The 18,151-nt window shown below is 54.2% G+C and overlaps 1 protein-coding gene across 1 annotated transcript in view; it reads left to right on the top strand.

Annotated features, from left to right (window-relative positions):
• Positions 1-17,655, top strand: part of ARRDC1 (arrestin domain containing 1) — a 32,888-nt gene extending 15,233 nt beyond the window's left edge. Inside the window, exons 2-8 of the mRNA XM_062505823.1 lie at positions 2,173-2,283; positions 14,525-14,575; positions 14,695-14,849; positions 15,348-15,530; positions 15,926-16,102; positions 16,248-16,659; positions 17,591-17,655. Of these exons, the coding sequence (XP_062361807.1) occupies positions 2,173-2,283; positions 14,525-14,575; positions 14,695-14,849; positions 15,348-15,530; positions 15,926-16,102; positions 16,248-16,659; positions 17,591-17,655 (1,154 nt within the window). The remainder of the gene's footprint in view (positions 1-2,172; positions 2,284-14,524; positions 14,576-14,694; positions 14,850-15,347; positions 15,531-15,925; positions 16,103-16,247; positions 16,660-17,590) is intronic.
• The last annotated feature ends 496 nt before the right edge of the window (positions 17,656-18,151 follow it).

The raw sequence follows: 18,151 nt of genomic DNA, 5'->3' as shown, positions 1-18,151 counted from the left end.
GCATGGCACCAATGTGTAGATACACAGGGCACCACCCTGCTAAAACCTTTCCTGCTCTTGATGCCGAGGCCCCTCCGTGGCTTTGGCTCTGCTGTCTGGCAAAAGAGAGTATTGGATGTCACCTGGGGGTGTGTGGAGGGTTCACTGTGATGGTTCACCTTGGGAGGGCACCTGTTTCTGCTCAGGTGTGCTCTGTGCTGTGGTGGGGGAGTTCCCATCCCAGGCCATGCTATCCTGTTCTTTCCCTGCCTTGGAAAATGCTGGAGCACATCACAGACACAAGCCAGGAATGTGTCAGCCTCGCTGCTCTACTGAGGTTTGGTTAATGAGAGTTGGCATCTGGAGCTGCTTATCCTCTGTCCTTGAATGTCGAGCAACACTTGGACTGCAAGGGGCTCTTCATCTCATGGTCATGATCAGCTGTGAGGGTATGGCAGGAGATATGATGGGGGAGGCTATTCTTCCTTGTGGGATTTCAGGCTTTAAGCCCTGAGGAGCTCATTCCACCTGGCTGCATGACCCCCCTCGCTGTGACTGGGGTAAGAGCAATGTGTTGCCCCTGCAGAGAGGTCTGGATTCGGGGTTCTTTTCACCCTGCCTTGAGTCAGCGTGGGGACCAAGGTCAAGTTGGCCAGGCAGGTGCTCTGGAGAGCTGTTTGAGGTGGTTGCAAGCAGCAGTATCTTGCAGTTCTCAGTGTTTGGGAAGGTGGGTGGAGGTGTTGATATCAACAGGCCTGAGAACACTTGTGGAGGGGAGGGGGAGAGCTCTTAAACCAAGGCAAACTGGCCATCTACTTCCCAGGGAGATTTTTCCTGTGGATGCAGCTGGAATGTGGGGGAGCAGATGGGTCAAACAGGCAGTCTGATGGATCCTGTCACCTTTGCTAGCGGAACTGTTCACCTGGCGAATGGGGCAAGGGAGTTCTGTGGGCTCCAGTTAAGCTGTTGCAAAACCTGATGGGATTTAGGTGGGAGATGTTCAGGTTTGGACAGCCCTGAAGGCTCTGTTTGTGCCACGATAGGTCTGCTTGTGTCCTCCCTGCGTGGGGGTAGCAATGCAGATCATCTCTTGCTGTGCCGCAAGGCCAGTCTGTCACGTTTGTCTGTCTCTGTGGTCCAGTGTCGACATCAGAATCTAATTTCAACCTGCTGAGTGTTAGCCAAGACTAGCTGAAAACGTCTGTGGGGAGCTCCTCTGAGAGCCATGTAGCTCTCCTGAGCCACGCTGCAGGCTGAGCTCTTGGGGTGACTTTCTCCAGGCAAGGTACATACATAGCTCAAATTACTGTCCTTGCTTTTGGGAGGGTCAGATGGCATCTGATGCTTTCAGACCTTCCACTGTGGCTTTGCTGAGCCCTGTGTCTCCAGCAGGGGATGAAGCCACTCCCTCAGAACTGGTGTCTGGCTGGGAAGTGGTGTGTATATGGACATTTTGGTGGTCCTGATGCAGGACAAGTGTTAATGGGCAAAGTGCTTTTGCTGCAAGCCATTGAAGCTGAGACTGACCCCAGGAGCTGGGGGCAGGCTCCCAGGGGCTGGGAATGTCCTCTGAGGGTGACAGGGCTGTGAATTGAAGCAGCAGATAGCTTGTCCAGCCTGCATTGGGGAGGTCCAGCTCTTTACTGTAGCTTCAGACAAGGCTGTTTGAACTCCTTGTTCAGCTGTTTAATGAGCTTGTGCCAAACGTGTCTGTCTTCCCAGGGACGGTGGGACACTTGGTGGCTTGGTGGGGATGCCTGTCTCCCTGTGGAGTGGGAGGCAGCAGAGTCCTTGGCTGCTCATCCCTGTCTGGACAGTGACACCCAAGGCGTCTGCTCTAAGGCAGAGTGCCAAGGCTGGTGCATATTTGGGAGGGAATGCTGCTTAATTTGGGAGAGAGGTTTACCTGTCAGGGAGCTGCCATCACTGCTGGTAAGGGCTTCCACAGTGCAAGGAAACCACCTTGAGGATTTCAAAGCTGATAATATCTGGGAATAGTGCTGGGGTAGCAGGGAGTGCTCAGTTGTGCTAGGAGTGCTGGAAAACATACTTTTGGAATGAAAGCATGACCTGATTCCTCTGCTCTGTTTTCACACCCCTTGTGTTTCTCCTGCACAGTACAGTACCTGAAGCAAGTCTGAACCTGAGGTTTTGCTTTCTCCCAGTGCTGACATGTGTCCTGTCTCTCCACAGCCATCAAGGTGAGCTGCATTGGATCCTGTGGGGTGTCCAACAAGATCAATGACACAGCATGGACTGTGGAGGAGCAGTACTTCAACAGCACGCTGTCCCTGGCAGACAAAGGTACAGTCCACAAAGGCCTGGTGCAGATCTGTGGTTTGGAGAAGCTTTATAGAAATGTATCACCAAGACTTCAGCATCCCCTCAATGTGAAATACCCCTCACAGGCTGCCTTGGCCTGGGCACAGAAGATGGGAGCCATACAGTCTTGTAGAGACTACAAGAGCTTAGCAGGAGCTGTGCAGGGAAGGATCCTGAGCAGAACTTGGCAGCCATCCTGCAATTATTGCCTCTGGTCCTGGCCTACCTGAAGCAGACCTGTCACAGGGACTGCTCCCTGTTTCAAGGCTCTGTGGATTCACCCTGCTTCCTGTGTATGTTTATGGTGATCACAAAACACTGATCAAAGCTGCGCAGCAAAGCCAGTGGTTTGCTCTGAAATGGATGTGGAGGTGTCACTTCTGCTCCAGGAGAAGTGCTAGGAGCATGGCAGGATCAGTTGTGACAGTTACCCCTGCTCCCAGTGAGGTGGACAGAGATAGCCATGGGGTTGCATTGTCCTGTGGGTAAAGTGACACCAGCAGCCTCTGGGGGATCTGGGCCTGAATGAATGCTGTCTTTCTGCTGTTAAATAGGTCAGCGTTACCACAAATAATTCATGCTGTGCCCTGGCTCCTGTTGAAATCAAGATGTGCCAGTATTCACCTGCTGAAGGCACTGGATGTAAGAGGAACATGGCAAAAGCCCAGGGTAGCAGGAGCTCACCCCTCTGATACTGTTTTATCTAATAACAGGAAATGGGTAAAACTGAAATGGCAGTTTCTGCTAGCTCAGCAACTTTCCAAGCAGAGCTTTCAGCATCGAAGGGTGACTGAGCTCATCCTCACAGCAGCTTGGTGAGAGTGCTGCTTGCTCTCAGGTCCTTGCCAAGGGAGACCGTTGACTGCCTGGCTCTTGGCTCAGGGCCTGGGGGCTGCAGTCAGAGATAAACCGCCTGGGAGGGCAATGGGAAACATTCCTGCCCGATTCTGGATGTGCTGAACACAGACAGCCCAGCTGTGGATGTTGGTTTTCTGGGCCCCAGACTCCTGCATACCTCCCAGTGCAGTGCTGCTGTCACCCACTGGTATCACAGGCTCTGCCAGCCTTGAGAGAGTTCCTGGGGCTGGCAGCAAGGCTGTTCCTGGGCTGCTGGCTCTACTCTGGAGCTGGTCACAGGGCCATGAGCCTGAGCTGTGAGTGGGACTGAATGGGCCAGCTAATGTCTCTCAGAGCTGCCACAGCTGCAGGCAGGTGAGGCAAGGAGCAGCAGTGCATGACTTACCTTAGGTGTAGGGAATTGAAGGGAAAATCTGTCCCAGTGGAGTTGTGTGATCAGAAACTGAGGTGTGCTGTGGTGTTGTTCCTGTCCTGCCTTGCAGACCTTCAGTGAGATTATGAGGAATACCCAGCCCAGGTATCAGCAGTTGGTCTGGAACAGCGTGCTGGTACAGTCACTGATCTCTGCTCTTCAGCTTTTTGTGTCCTCAAAGTTGTGTGGACCCAGCTGCTGGGAGCTCTCAGTCTGATTCCCAGCTGCAGGGAAGCAGAGGGGGAGAGAATGGGCACTCCCTGTGTGTGTGGGATTGCAGCCAAAGGGGATATGGAATTATTGCCCTGAACTTGCAGGTTTGTCCCATGTCTGCATTAGACAGGACAACTGGGCCCCTAGGAGGATGGAGAGGGGAGCAGTGGGATGGAGATGGAAGGGACAGTGTCAGTGCTGCCTCTGGACTCGAGTCCAACAGCAGAGATGGCTTTGAAGCTGACCCTTGCATTTGCTGTGCTGGCTTGCAGGGATGTGGAACAAAAGCTCTGGGGGCTGGCACCGCTCCAGCCTGCAGCACAGGGACAGAGAGAGCTGTCTGCTGTCACAGCCCTCCCTGTGACATTGATGCGTGTCTGGGCTGCAGAGCAGAGGGAGCTGGGCTGCTCCTCCACATCCCTGCCTCTGTGCCTGTCTGTCTGTCTGTGTCCTCTGAGGAGCTGCTGGCAGCACAGAGTCCTGGCACAGCTCAGCCCTGCAGTGAGGCTGTGGCAGGGCTGTGCTGGAGGAGCCCTGCAATGGCCTTGTGCAGGCAGAGCCTCGGCGCTGACTCAGCCATGGTGTTTTTAGGCTTTCCAGGAATAGCTCTCAGCTGTCCTGGCCTTTCCTGAAGAGAGCATGAAGGAGCTCCAGCCAGACAGTGTCCCATGTGGGTGTTCCCTGGGTGCCTTTCTGCAGGGCTGACCTGGCTGGGAGGGGAAACTAAGGCAGGCTGGACTGCTGGCTCTTGTGGCATGGGGTGGTGAGGTCACTGATGGTGATGGCAGGAACCCAGGGTGAGGGTCAGTTAGGGGAGCTGGAAGCATTTTGAAGCAAGGACTCCTAAAACAGCATGAGGCCAGCCCAGCTGCTGGCCCACACTGCCAGCACACAGCTCCTTCCCTGGCCAGCACCAGCAACCACCCATGACAGAGCACCACAAGCAAAGGTTACTGTGGTGGCATCTGGTATGGTCCTGCAGATGAATAAAAACCATGCAAAACCCCCCCCAGGGTGAATCTGTGCTGGTTATTCCAGGTGAGGGTGTGCCCACCTCACCTTCTCCCACCAAAAAGCAAACAGCAAAAGGGAGGGCAGGGCTGTGGGGGGCTTGGTGTCAGGTGGAGGAGCTGCCTTCTTGCCATGGCCCCGGAGGCCTTATCCACACAGGGGATTTCACTGCCTGAAAATGAGCTGAGGAAGGGGAGGAATTTGCTTCTGCCTCAGAGGACTTCTGTTCCTGCCTTCCCCGCACTACAGCAATGCTGTAACCTCTTCTGTTTAAACAAGAGCATTGAAAAAAATCAAAAAGGTAAGGAGGAGCAGCATATCCTTAGTGGAGGATAACTGGCAGCCAGGCTGACCTCTGACACCATCCCCAGCTCTCTTGAAGGGGGCTCATCCAGTCTGATGGCACTGGCTTGGATTGAGAAAGGATCCCAGGTGTCCTTAAGGCCACACAGAAAATGGGGCTCTTGCCCATCCCTGGTGAGTGGCTCAGCTCCAGTGGTGTCACCACTGTGCTGGCACCTGTGGAGGTGGTGCAGGGAGGCAGGTTCAGCCTGAAAATCAGCATGCCTCTCTCTGTGCCTTCCCACATCCTGAGCAGTAACTTCAAAAAACACCAATCTATGCTTTTTGAGGACATGTGGGGGGAAGGGGAGAGGTTTGCAAAAGTGTCGAGGCTCAGATTGCTCTTTAAGCCTCTAAGAGTGACTCCACACTTCTCCCACACACCTTTGCATTGAATTAATGTGAGGGGGCAGCTCTCCTCTGTGGCATCAGTATTGCACACTACTTGGAGATTTTTTTTTTCTTAAGGCTGTACGCTGCATGAAAAAGGAAGCAGGCCCTGAAATAACCCAGATGCCCACTTTGGCACTTACTTAAGGCACTTTCCTTGCTCTGCCCACCTTGGAACAGGGTGTGGAGGAACCGGCTGTGCCACTGGAGCAGGTTGGTGATGAGTGCTGCTGTGGAGGAGCCTGCTCCCCTCAGGGCTTGTCCCCCCACTCAGGCAGGGCTCTGGGAAAGCCTCTGGTAGAGCTGGGCAGGAGCTGGAGGCAGCAGGCAGCCCTGAGGAGCAGAGGATTGTGCTGTAGCCTTGGCAATCACGCACAGGCCAGCAGTTTAATGAACTCGGCCTCTTTACACAAAAGCTGCTGGGAAGTGTGGAGTGTGCCAGCTGCTCCAGAGCCTCTGGCTGTGCTGTTTGCTGGAGAGGCTGCTGTGCTGCAGAGGTCACTCAGCCCACCGAGGCCTCTCAGGGGGGTCACTACTTGCCTCCTGGAGGGAAGGCTAAGAGGGTATTTACTTTTCCCACTTGGACTTTGATTGCTCGCTGGTGTTGGTTTTTCCTTTTGCAAAGAAATGCAAGAGGGGTGGGGGCTGCTGGGTTTCTGTGGGTGTCAGCAGTGCAGGGGATCAAGTGGCAGTGAACACAGAATGGCACCACTTGTACCCGCTGCTCTGGGACACAGAGCTGCTTCTCTTGATCCAATATAATGGAGTGATTCAGCTCTGCAGAGCCTCCTGCTCCTCTCCCCCTCCCTGCTGTGGCTCTGCCCTTGTTCAGCTGGAGGGGAGCAGGTCCATCATGTTCTGTACCCCCATGGGGCTGTCCTTTCCCTGCATCTCCAGCTGCACACACAGCTCTTGCCCTGTGGAAGAGTTGTGCATGCAAAGGTAGACTTCTGTTTTTTTTCATTCCCTCCCTGTACCTGAGTTGAACTGGTGCAGGGAGCTGTCTGTAATTTCCAGCTGACCTTTCTTTTGGCAGCTTGTTAAGTTAGCTTGAAGGCACTGCAGTGATTTCCTGGCAGATCCACATGCTTCCTCTGCTGGCAGATTTCTTGCACAAAGTGCTAAAAAGGGGCAGCTGTGTGTCACCTCTTCCCTGGGGTGCTGCTCTGCCGGCCTGGCACAACGCCTTCATGGCCAGCAGTTGGCACAGGGTAACAATCCTGGCTCCCAGCTGAATTTAAAAGTCTTGGTGACCTGACTAAGCAGAACTGTAAGCCTTGTGCAGCTTGTTCTGTGTGTGCAGGAGGTCTCAGAGCAGCAGGTGTTGCTCCTGGGCAGCACCTGCCCAGGTGAGAGCAGCAGGGTGTCCATGGACAGTGGTGAGCCACTAAGTATGTGCTGGTGACAGCTCCTGGCTACACTGTGCTGCTGGGCTCAGGAGCAGTAGCTGCACGTTCAGCCCAGGAAAAGCACACTGAGGGATTTGCAGTTGCCTTGGGTCAAAGCCGCTTTCTCAGCACTTCCCAATTTCTTGCCTCAGTAGACCAGTTAATCTTCCGGGTTTTTTTGCAGCATTGCCATACAGACAGATCCTGCTAATTCATTGAGAATGTCTCTGGAAACTGCTGACACAGAGGTTTATGAGCAGTGGAGCCCTTGTCTCAGTGCTGGGCGCTCTGCTGCACCTCCTGTGTTACAGAAAGGTTTATCTCAACAGCGTTACCCATGTGGAGTGCTGGAGGTTGTTCCTGCTGTGTGTTTGTGTGTTTGCAGAGCTGGAGAGAGCAAGTTGCTGCCTTGACAGGGAGCGTGGAGCCTGCTGGGGCTGTGCTCCATCGCTGCTACACAAAGCAGGAGAGCTCTCCTTGGAGCTGAACACCGAGGCTTTCCTGGCAGCTTTGCCTTGTGCTTGCTGGAATGTTGCAAGGTCTTCTGGCTCTTGGCTGCTCCCTCCGTGGCACCTGTGCTGCTGATGGCACGAGCAAATGTGTGCATTTCCCCTCCTTTGCTGCAGTTTGGAATCCCCTGTATTAACTTCACCAGAGGCTGAGTTGAGTCCTGTGCTAAAGCTCTAATAGCTCAGTGTCACCTCAAGTGCCCTGGCACAGACTTAATGCTTCCCTTCTGACAGCTCTGGTAGAGTCTCCTGAGAACTAAGGAGATCTGGCCCCTTGCTTATATCTAATATTCCATTTTCTGGCTGCAAACGTGGATGAGGAGAGAGGGCAGGACAGGGGTGAGCAGGGTGCTGGCTGCTGGGACTGCAGTGAGAGTGACATCTCTGCCTGTAGCTGGGGATTTGGGGTCCTGTGCCACAATGCAGAGCTAGGACTGCTCATTTCTCCACCCCCAAGTGGAAAACACAAACCACCTGCTTTCGTGCTCTCTTCCTGGAGAGCCTTGAGAGTAGTCTACTCAAGCTATGCATCAGCAACACCAGGATCAGTCTAACTCAGCACCTTTGGAGGAGCTTGCCTTCCCCAGGGCTGATTTTAGGCAGCAGGACCAGAGATGTATTGCTACAAGTGATGGCACAGGCACCAGCAGGCACTACGTACCTTTCTGTACTACTTGAATTGGCCAACACAGTTAATGCATCACTCGTTAAGTAGCCATGGAGAAATTGCCATATGGTCTGGCCTGCTGCTCCTCTACTAGAAGAACCAAAAATTCTGTGTGCTCCAAAGGTGCAGCCTGTTCCCATTCTAGCATCCAGAAGGGAGCAGAGCCTGGCCGGGACTGGTGAGGAGGGACGGGGGTTGTGTTGGGACCCCTGTTTCAACCACTCCCTGTCTCCTGTGCCTGGGGTGTGGGGACACTTTCCAGGCTCCTAGTGGTGGCTACAGAGCTGATACCCTCCTTCTTTTTGGGGGCTGGAAGGAGTGACACACAGAATTATTCACCTCTTTAGCTGTGTGTAGCTGTGGGTGAAGCCTGGTGAGGCAGAGGTGTGTGCTGTGCCACATGCCGTTGTTCCTGGCCTCTCTGTGTCACACATCTGGGCTGGCTGTCCCAGCACACTACAGTGTGAGCCTTCACAGGAGAGGAATAAGCCTCAGCTGAGTCTGCTGTGTGACCAAGGCACCTCCCAACTCCCTTCTGCTATCCTGAGGGTCCTGGTTTTGTCATGGTGTCTGTGACCCTTGTGGAGAGATGGATGTGACCGCCTGTGATTTCTAGACAGAGACGCTGGGGCAGGGGCAGCCAGCCTGGGAGAAAGATTTGGCAAGTGTCCCCGCAGTGGCACTGGTTGGAACGTGCAGCCCGGGCAGGTCTGGCTCTACTAGTGCTGTCAGACAAGACTGTTTGCACGGGAAGCTGCCAGACAGCCCTGGGAAGGTGAGTGGAACACAGCAGGTAGGGCTGTGTCCCTGTGGGGTTGGTTCCTCCTGATCCCCGGCCCAGCCCTGCTCTTGTGCTGAGCAGAGGCTGCTGGAGGACATTTCCCAGCCCTTGCCCAGCTGCAGGTAGGGCAGGGTGTGGGCAGGGAGCTTCCTGGTCTGGAGGGATGATGGCTTTGAAGGGCTGGTGACTTCTCTGGCTGCCAGCTCTGCCTGGGCAGCGGCCTGGCAGCACCAGCCAGAGAGGCTGCACTGCTCGGACCAGAGCCCAGGCACGTTCAGCAGCTGTGGTGGAGTAAACTCGACTTGGATCTTTTGCTTAACAGTGTAAATACAGACATGTAGTCATTTCACCCCCAGTGGGTACCCCAGGGGGCAGTTTTCCCATGCAGTGGTGCAGCAGTGTGCTGGTTTGTAGTGAGTGCAGGGAAGCCTTTGTTGGCTGGTAAGGGACCTTAAAGATCACCTTGTTTAGAACAAGGGCAGGGACCCCTCTCACTATCCCAGGTTGCTCCAAGCCCCAATGTCCAGCCTGGCCTTGGACACTTCCAGGGATCCAGGGCAGCCACAGCTGCTCTGGGCACCCTGTGCCAGGGCCTGCCCACCCTCCCAGGGGACAATTCCTGCCCAATATCCCATCCATCCCTGCCCTCTGGCAGTGGAAAGCCATTTCCTGTGTCCTGTCCCTCCATCCCTTGTCCCCAGTCCTTCTCCAGCTCTCCTGGAGCCCCTTTAGGCCCTGGCAGGGACTCTGAGCCCTCCCTGGAGCTGTCTCTTCTCCAGGTGAGCACCCCTAGCTCTCCCAGCCTGGCTCCAGAGCAGAGGGGCTCCAGCCCTTGGAGCATTGCTGTGGCCTCCTCTGGACTCTCCAGCAGCTCCAGCTCCTTCCTGTGCTGGGCCCAGGGCTGGGGAAGCTCTGCAGGTGTGGTCTCACCTGAGCACAGGGGCAGAGGGGCTGAATCCTCCCCTTCCCTGCTGCCCAGGGCATGGGGGGTTTTCTGGGGCCAGCATACTGAGCTTCTCACCCACCAACATTCCCAAGCCTTTCTCAGGGCTTTTCTCCATCCTTTCTCTTCCCAGTCTGTGTTTCTGCTTGGGATTGCTCTGACCCAGGGGCAGGACCTTGCACTTGGCCTTGTCAAACTTCCCAAGGTTCTCACAGGCCCAGCCCCTTCAGCCTGGCAAGGTCTCTCTGGATGGCAACTCCATGTCATCAGGGGATATACAGAAGACTTGGCATCAGCACTCTGGATCAAGTAGTTTCTTTTCTGTGACTGAAATATTCAGGTACAAGTGAACAACCCCAGTGTGGAACAGAGGGGAGCAGCTGAGCCATGAATGAGAAAGACCAGACATATCTCTACTGGAGCCAGGGATATCTCCAAGGTTCTTCTGCACTATTAGTGTTGTGGCTGCTCCTGCTGTCTGGACTTGAGCTTTTTCCAGGCTGTCTGGGGTAGCAGCTTCTTTCCCACCAGGAATTTTTTGGGAGGAAGTTTCCCAAGGCTGTGTGGGGGTGGCCAGTCTCTGCTGGCTTGACTCCTATCAGGGGAAAGGCTGCTGCAGGTATGGCCCCACAGCAGAACCCTGCTAAGCCTGCTGCCTGATGACTTTCTCAAGGTATTTTTAGCTGCATAAAAACTTCAGGAAAAGCTTTTTTGCAGCTGAGGACACTGTGGCCTTTGTTCTGGTTTCTGGGAATGGGGACGTGCTAGCTCAGTGTGGTTGCGGTGGCTGGCACAGCCCTGTCCCCTCACAGTGGTCTGTAAGCTGCCCAGGAGCCCTTTTTTGAGGGGTCTCAATGCCCCCCTGGAGCAGTGCTGAACTCCTGCTGCCCTGCTGTGCCCTGCCCAGGCTGGGGAGTGCTTTGGCAAAGCCTCTGGTTCTGGAGGAGCATGGAAAGGGCTGCTCTTCCCAGGTGTTGGGATGGGCATGGGCCCCCACCATGGCTGGAAGCCAGCTCACCTCTGCCTGCTGCTAACAATGGTCTCTGTTGCAAAATCCACTTGGAAATGAAATTAGCACATTAAATGTCCTGGATTGTCACTTGAAGCTCTCTGGGCTGGAGGGACAGGGGCAGTGAGTGGCTTCCTATGGGCTGTGTGTTCCCTTTGCTGCTGGGATGCTGGAATTGCACAGCGGATGCAACTGTGGGATGGCTCTGGACACTGCCTGATGCAGCATCTCCCCTGCTGTGATCTGGGGATCTGTTCAAGGCTCAGCAAAGCCTGGTGAGACATACATTGCCCTGTGTCACCAGCACAGTGGCTGTGCTGGACTGACACTGCTAGTGTCCCTTGCAGGGAGCTGAAGTGGGTGTGTGCTCCTGTTTTCCATGGCAGAAACCTGACTGACCTGGGTGTTGGCTCCAGGTCAGTCTATGCCCTGCCCATGCTCATAAGGAGGCTGGGACAAGGGAAATTGCAGATTTTCCCTATTATAGCAAGATTAGTCAGCATTTGGAAATTGAAGCTCAGCCTTTTGGAGCAAAATTGCCAGCTGGAGAGTTTAGAAGCAGTTTCCACCTCCCTTTCCACTGTAAAGGTGCTTGGCTTAGGATTTTCCAGCTTTCCAGCAGACAACAGGCAGAAGACAGAAAAGGTTTTGTAATTCCAAGTTGCAGATGGAGTCTTTGCTGTGTCCGCATGGAGGAGCCTCTGCTGGGAGAAGCAAGAAGGAGTCCAGGTTACTGCTAAATACCCACCTTTCCTCCTGGTGCCGTGGGAGACAGGCAGGACCCGAGCTCACCTGTGGGCTCTGCACCTTGTCAGTCTGCCAGGCACTCTCGATCATGCCTGTGCTTTCACAGGAGTCTCCTGTCTCAGTCAGGACCATTGGCTTTTCATCTTAATTTTGTTAACCCTTATCTGTGAAATAGCCCTGGCACTGAACTCCTTTCTGCACCAGTAGGTGCCTTGGAATGCTCGCTCTGGGATACCATGGATGCCCTAAGATGCTTCTCTCTCTTGGGGGGAAAGAGAGAGTGGGCTGGAAAGAGCAGGTCTGAAAACAAGAGTTGTTCTTAGTCACCTGTAGCATCTCCCTGCACCATGAAGTGAAGAACAAGGCTCACTGGGCTTCCCTGGCTCCCTGCCCAGCTCAAGACTGGGGTCAGGGCTCTGTGCCATGAGCCAGGCGCCGCTGTGATGCCCTTGGTCTGTGTGAACTATGACAGGTCACAGCTTCAGTCTGGGGTGGCTGGTCTGGGAGCTCTTCTCTGGCTGCAAAGAGCAGGAAGAGCCTTTTCCAGCCCTCATGGGCAGCTCGATCTGCAGGAGGGAGTTGCAGACTGTTCAGGTCAGGACCATCAGGCTGGTCTAGGCTGACCTGTGGGCAGTTCCCCTGTGGTTACCTGCTCAGAGCTTGGACTACTGTGCAGAAACTGCCTTAGTGCCAGCAAGTCACACAGTGGCAATGACAGCCACATCCTCTGTGGGTGATGCTGCCCGCACGCGTTCCTGGGAGAGTTCATGGCCTTGCTCAGTGCTGCTGTGTGAGTTAGAAACTGTGGAAGTGCTCCCAGGTTCACTTCTAGCCCGATTTTCTGTTGGTGCACCTGAGTTGGGCAGGACTTGGACAGAAATTATTTGTTGGATGGTGTTGCCTATAATGTAGAATAGGGACTTTTACTTGGTGGAGTCTGTGGGTTTGTCCTAAGGGTCCTGGAAAGGCTGTGAAGTTTCATGCTCCTAGCAGGAGACTCGGAACTACTGCCTGCACCTTCTTGTGGGGCTCTGCAGCTCACAGAGCTGGGGATTCTCTTGGTGGAAACCCAGTGATCACTACCCTCTGGACCTCCCACCTTCTTCCCTTCTGCAGGGCAGGAACAGGATTTGCTCCCACTCCTTGTCAGGTGGAGAGGGTCCCTGTACTGCAATGCAGAAACTGCACAGGATGGTCAATTTATTCCTGTTATCCATTTGCTTTCTGAAAGTAGGGATAATGGGTATAAGATCAATGTTGAATGGTGCCCATTAAAAGACATAAACTCTGGGGGCAGCAAACAAGGACTGGGTTCATCGAGTCGTTCGTGTTAACCAGGCTTTATCCTGGACCCAACCAGCGAAGGCACCTGCTGCTCCTCACCTGCACCTTTACTGAGCCAGGCTGCCCAAGAGGGAGAGGCTGTCCCACACCTACCTCCGAGCCTGCCCAGCTCTGGAGCTTCAGGCCTGCCAGCGAGGGCAGCACTTGGCTTGGTGCCTCCACCTGGTGACAGCGCTGGGTGCTGCATTTTAGCCTACATAATTCGGGTTTGTTTGGGGGACGGGAGGGGAATCAGCAGGGAGGTGATGGTAGTGAGCAAATCTTGCTCCTCTCCGTGAGGCCAAAGTGTATAAGTAGACATCTCTGATGTTCTCCCAGTTGCAGGAAGATATTCTCCCTTTGCAGGGATCCTTGATAAGGTGTGTGTTGGATTATTTATCCTGCTGTTGTGCACTGCAGGCGGGTGTCCTTGTCCCCATGGGGTGGCTGAGCAAGCAGAGAGCCAGGGATCTAGCTTTTCATGGCATGAATGTTGCCCCAAGTCCTGCCTGGGCTGCTGTGTCAGTGGTAGGGGGGAGGTTTACTCTTCTCCACCTCCCCCATCCATGTAATCCACTTAATCCCCTGACGACAGGACTTGATTTCTGTCAGCTCTGCAGAGCCAGTGTTGCTAACGGGCAAGCTGCCTCCTCCTGTCTTGCAACAACAAAAGCACCAGCCAGATCTGGGCTTTTGGTACCTCCAGCAATGATCCTACAAAGCAGAACAAACACAGCTCGATTTACTGGGCATCCAGGTCTCCTCTCAGCTCTGCCTCTTCCAAAACAAAACCTCTCGTGTATACATGGATTTAACAAATATGGATAAACCTCAGTGGTTTTCTTATTGAAGGCAGCTTTAGGAGCTGCTGGATCACACTGTGCGTTCAGTTCAGCTGCCACGCTGCCCTGGAGGGAATCTGGGAGTGCTGGAGGGTGGATGGAATTGGGGAGCTGGAATCTCTGTTTTCAGCCATGCACTGGATCTTGGCTCTGCCCTCGAGGCTCTTGCAGAGCAGTGGCTGAAGAAAATTAGTGCCGAGGTTTTAATGTTGTGGCAATATTTTTCTGAGCTCCTGTTGTCTCAGAAGCTAGGCTGAGGTATTGCAGGTCCCTTCTTGGGTCCAGGGGTGGGTGAACCTCTGGTTCCAGCTCCTGAGCCCTGTGCAGTCTGTGAAGGGCTTGGTATGTGGCTGAGGGTGGAATGGCTTGATGCCCACCAGAACTCCCTACCACCCTCAGACAGTGCCTGTGATCTCTCACATTCCCCCTGACTGCCTGACAGGGGTGGGACTTGAGGAAAAATAAACCCACACAGCCCTGCTCCGTGCCCTGTGTTGATAGCCTGGGATAGCCACTTGCTGTGGCACTGGGATCCCTTAGAGCCTGTCCCAAATGACCTTATTTACAGGATATCTTAATGCAGAACCTCTCCTGTCCCAAGGAGGGGTGGGTGGCAGCAAGTGCTCCTGTTGGCTCAAGCAATGCCCATCGGATCTGGAGCTGTCCAGTGGCTGTAGGCAGCACAACAGATGGTGTGTGATTCCCTGGTGGCCTCTCTCTCCCAGATCACACACTCCAAGGTAACAGCCTCTCAGCCTGTCCCATGTACTTCACTCTTGTTTCCACAGGGGTCCTGACAGCTGGAGAGCACAACTTTCCCTTCCAGTTCCTGCTGCCAGGTAAGATGCAGAAAAGTGGCTGAAGGCCCTTCCCGTAAGCCTTGGCTTTTGCTTATACTTCCAGCTCAAAAACTGGCCTGACTCAGCCTTATGATCTCTTCTTTCTCTCTCAAATCCAGCTTCTGCTCCTACATCATTTGAAGGCCCTTTTGGCAAGGTCCTGCATCAGGTGAAAGCCGTGATAGACACGCCTCGCTTCTCCAAGGACTACAAATGCAACAAGATCTTCTACGTTCTCTGTCCTCTCAACTTGAATGACATCCCTGACATCGAGGTAAGAACAGGGAGGGGCATGGCTGGGAAATGCCAACACTTCAGCACTTGTCCTTATCCTGCTGTCTGAGGAGTCACTGAGTGGCTGGACAATGCTGACTGTGTGCTGTGACTATGCAAGAGCAGGACAAGGACTCCTAATCTCTCCTGCCTTGCTGTCACTACCTGCTCCAGGTGATTTCTGACTTTTGTGTGTGTTGCTTTGGAAGATTTATCTGGATTTTCAGCATGCAGAGAGACACGTTAGCCATCAGCTTCAGGTGCTTAGAGACACTTGGGTTTGGGGAACTTGCTTTGGAGGGGAAAGCAATTAATAGAACAGTAGAACTGTGGGGGCTGCAGAAGTGAGACCTGCTGTCTGTGGCATTGCCATCTTGTTGGTTCTTTGCATCCTCTTGGATGCAAATATTTCTGCTTTATTGTTTTGAATCTCTTGAGTGTTTTCCTGGAGGCTCTCTGACTCCCTTGAGCCAACATCTCTGTCTCTGCTGTCCTGCAGCAGCCCAACACCATGTCCATCACCAAGAAGTTCAACTACAAGCTCGTGAAAAGTGGCAACATCATCCTGACAGCCACATCTGATCTGAAGGGCTACATCGTGGGCCAGGCCATCCAGCTCCGCACAGACATAGAGAACAAGTCTGGCCGGGACACCGGCGCTGTGGTGGCCAGTCTGCTCCAGGTGGGTGTCCACTCTGCTCCAGGTGGGTGTCCACTCTGCTCCAGGTGGGTGTCCACTCTGCTCCAGGTGGGTGTCCAGTGGGGCCATTCTCTGGCTTGTGCTGCTGCTCCACCCTATCGAGGCCTCCGTGAAACCGGGGCAGTGAGAAAGCCAAATCTCCAACTCTGTTCCTCTCTACCTTCCTGGGGAAAGAGGACCTAGAACTTGTCTTGCTTATACCTGCTCAGTCTGTTACACAACAACAGGTATTCTTGCTCTGGAACATGCCCATTAGGTTTGTGCTTGTGCCTATTTGACAAAGCAGTTGGGTGGGTTTGTGTCCTGGCTTACATTTGTGGGAGACAGAAGACCACCTGCAGCCTCTTTGCAAGCTGTGTTTCCTCCTGTCTGTGCAGAAAGTGGCCTATAAATCCAAGCGCTGGATTTACGACCTGAGGACCATTGCTGAGGTGGAAGGCTCAGGGGTGAAAGCCTGGAAACATGCAGAATGGAAGGAGCAGATCCTGGTTCCAGCACTGCCCCAATCCATTCTGCAGGGCTGCAGCCTCATCCACATTGACTACTACATCCAGGTGAGTTTATCTGGAGTATCCCTGGGCCGGGCTGCAGCTCTTGCCCCCTCCCAGGCTGAGCAGTGTGATGTGGGTGCTCCAGACACGAGGTGAACTTCCCATTGCCGTGTATAATGAGGATGCTACTGTTTCCCTTCTGTTCCAGGTTTCCCTCAAGTCTCCAGAGGTTTCTGTCACTCTCCCCATCTACATTGGAAACATTGCTGTGAACAGGGTCCCACTGAGCCCATCCCGCTCCATCCAGCACATCCCATCTGTGGTGGTCCCCAGTGCCCCCCCAGAGGAAGAGGAGGCTGCCAGTGGCTATCACCCCATGGACAATGTCTCCATCCCCACCAAAAGCCATTCTCAGCAGCAGCCCTTTAGCTACGCCCCAGGACTGAGCTTCCAGGAGATCCGTGCGGACTCGGAGCAGACAGGCTCCCCAAACCACCCCACACTCTGCCTGTCCACGGGAGCCACTGTCCCCTACTACGCTGAGGGGAATGTGGTGCCTGTCCCCACAGCCAGCTCACTCATCCTGCCCCCAGAGTACAGCACGTGGGGATACCCCTACGGTGAGCAGCGCTCCTGGGATCTGCAGCTGGGGAGAAACGGCTCCTACCAGCAGTCTCTGCTAGCTGTGAACTGTTGGGAATCTGGGGATTCAGTCAGTCTGCTGCAGGCTGCTGTCAGAGGGGATTGTGACATCTCTCTCTCTGCTGCTTTAACCTCTGGAGGAGTACCCTCTTCCAGCTTTAAAAGCCAGCTGTCCTTCCCACATCCACACCCATGCCTGCCCTGGGCTCATCGTGAGAGGATCTCCCTGTTGTTATATAAGCTTTCAGCTTCCCACTGATAGAAAAACTTCTTGGCTTGTGGTGAGGCTGGTGGAGCAAAGCCAGGAAAATGATGTCACTGAAATCTTCTGTCTGATTTGGAGTGGGCCTGCAGCTGGTCTGAAGCTGTGGGGGTGGGAGCTGAGAAAGCGTCCGGGGTGGAACAGCTCGGGGAAATCCCAGCGTGCTGGATTCCTGGAGCTGTGCTGGGGTGGCAGGGCCAGCAGTCTGTCCTGGATTCCTGGAGCTGTGCTGGGTCAGGGTTAGGGCAGGGCCAGCAGTGTGTTTTAGCACAGTCCTACCCAAATTAATCCCTCTCTTTGCACTGGGGTAACAGAATACTCCATGTGTTACTGCAGCCCTGGATTGGGGCACACAGAACATGGGTGATCTGGAGGTGCTGGAGGACAGGAAGATGCTTGGGAAAGAAAGGAGGAACAGAACAGGATTGTGAGGTGGTGATGTAAATGTCCATGGGCATCAGGGCAGGGACGGGACTGGCTGGTTCAAATCCTACAAATGCCATGTACCTCCTGGGCAGGCTGTGGGGCCCTGGCAGACAGTGTGTGTTGGTGGGTTGATTCAGTCTGCACTGAGTTACACAGACTGGGGTGAAGAGAACCTCCCAAACGCCCACCATAACCTCTCTCATTCTTCCTTTCCCCCACAGAGGCGCCTCCATCCTATGAGCAGAGCTGCAGCAGTGCCAACTCCAGCATCAGCAATGGCAATTAGCCCTCCCCTGCTCCGAGCCCGCTGGCGCTGCCCACCCTGGCACCACGGGGCACTCTCCTGTGGCAAAGTCTGGTACAGCACAAGGCATCTCTTGTCTCTCAGGCTGCTTTGGGGGAGCAGGGGAACTGCCACATCCCAGTGTGGGCTTTTTAACTCTCTTTCTGGGGAGGGGGTAAAAAACCAAAAAGGGCAGCCAGAGCAGCCTGCATGCCTGTAGGAGAGGTCTGGGAAACTGAGCTGTCTCCTGCTGCTGCACCAAGTGCTGGAGAGCTGGATGTGCCCCTGGGATGCCCTGGGCAGCAGCCTTTTCAGTACTGTAGTCAACACTAACTGCTTTACTATCAAAGCACCTGTGATGCCTTATCTGAAACACTCCTGTCTTGGCACGCCTCCACTCTAGGGGAAGGCTGGGCTGTGTGGACTTTTTCTCCTCTTTTAGGGGCTGTGTGCTTTCCACAAATGGTTTTGACAGCCCTTCCTCCTTGTCCTCAGAGGT

Source organism: Cinclus cinclus, chromosome 19 (assembly GCF_963662255.1).
Source record: "Cinclus cinclus chromosome 19, bCinCin1.1, whole genome shotgun sequence".
NCBI classification, from domain to species: Eukaryota; Metazoa; Chordata; class Aves; order Passeriformes; family Cinclidae; genus Cinclus; species Cinclus cinclus.
Note: the sequence above shows the minus strand (reverse complement) of the source record. Positions and strands in the feature narration are given on the sequence as shown.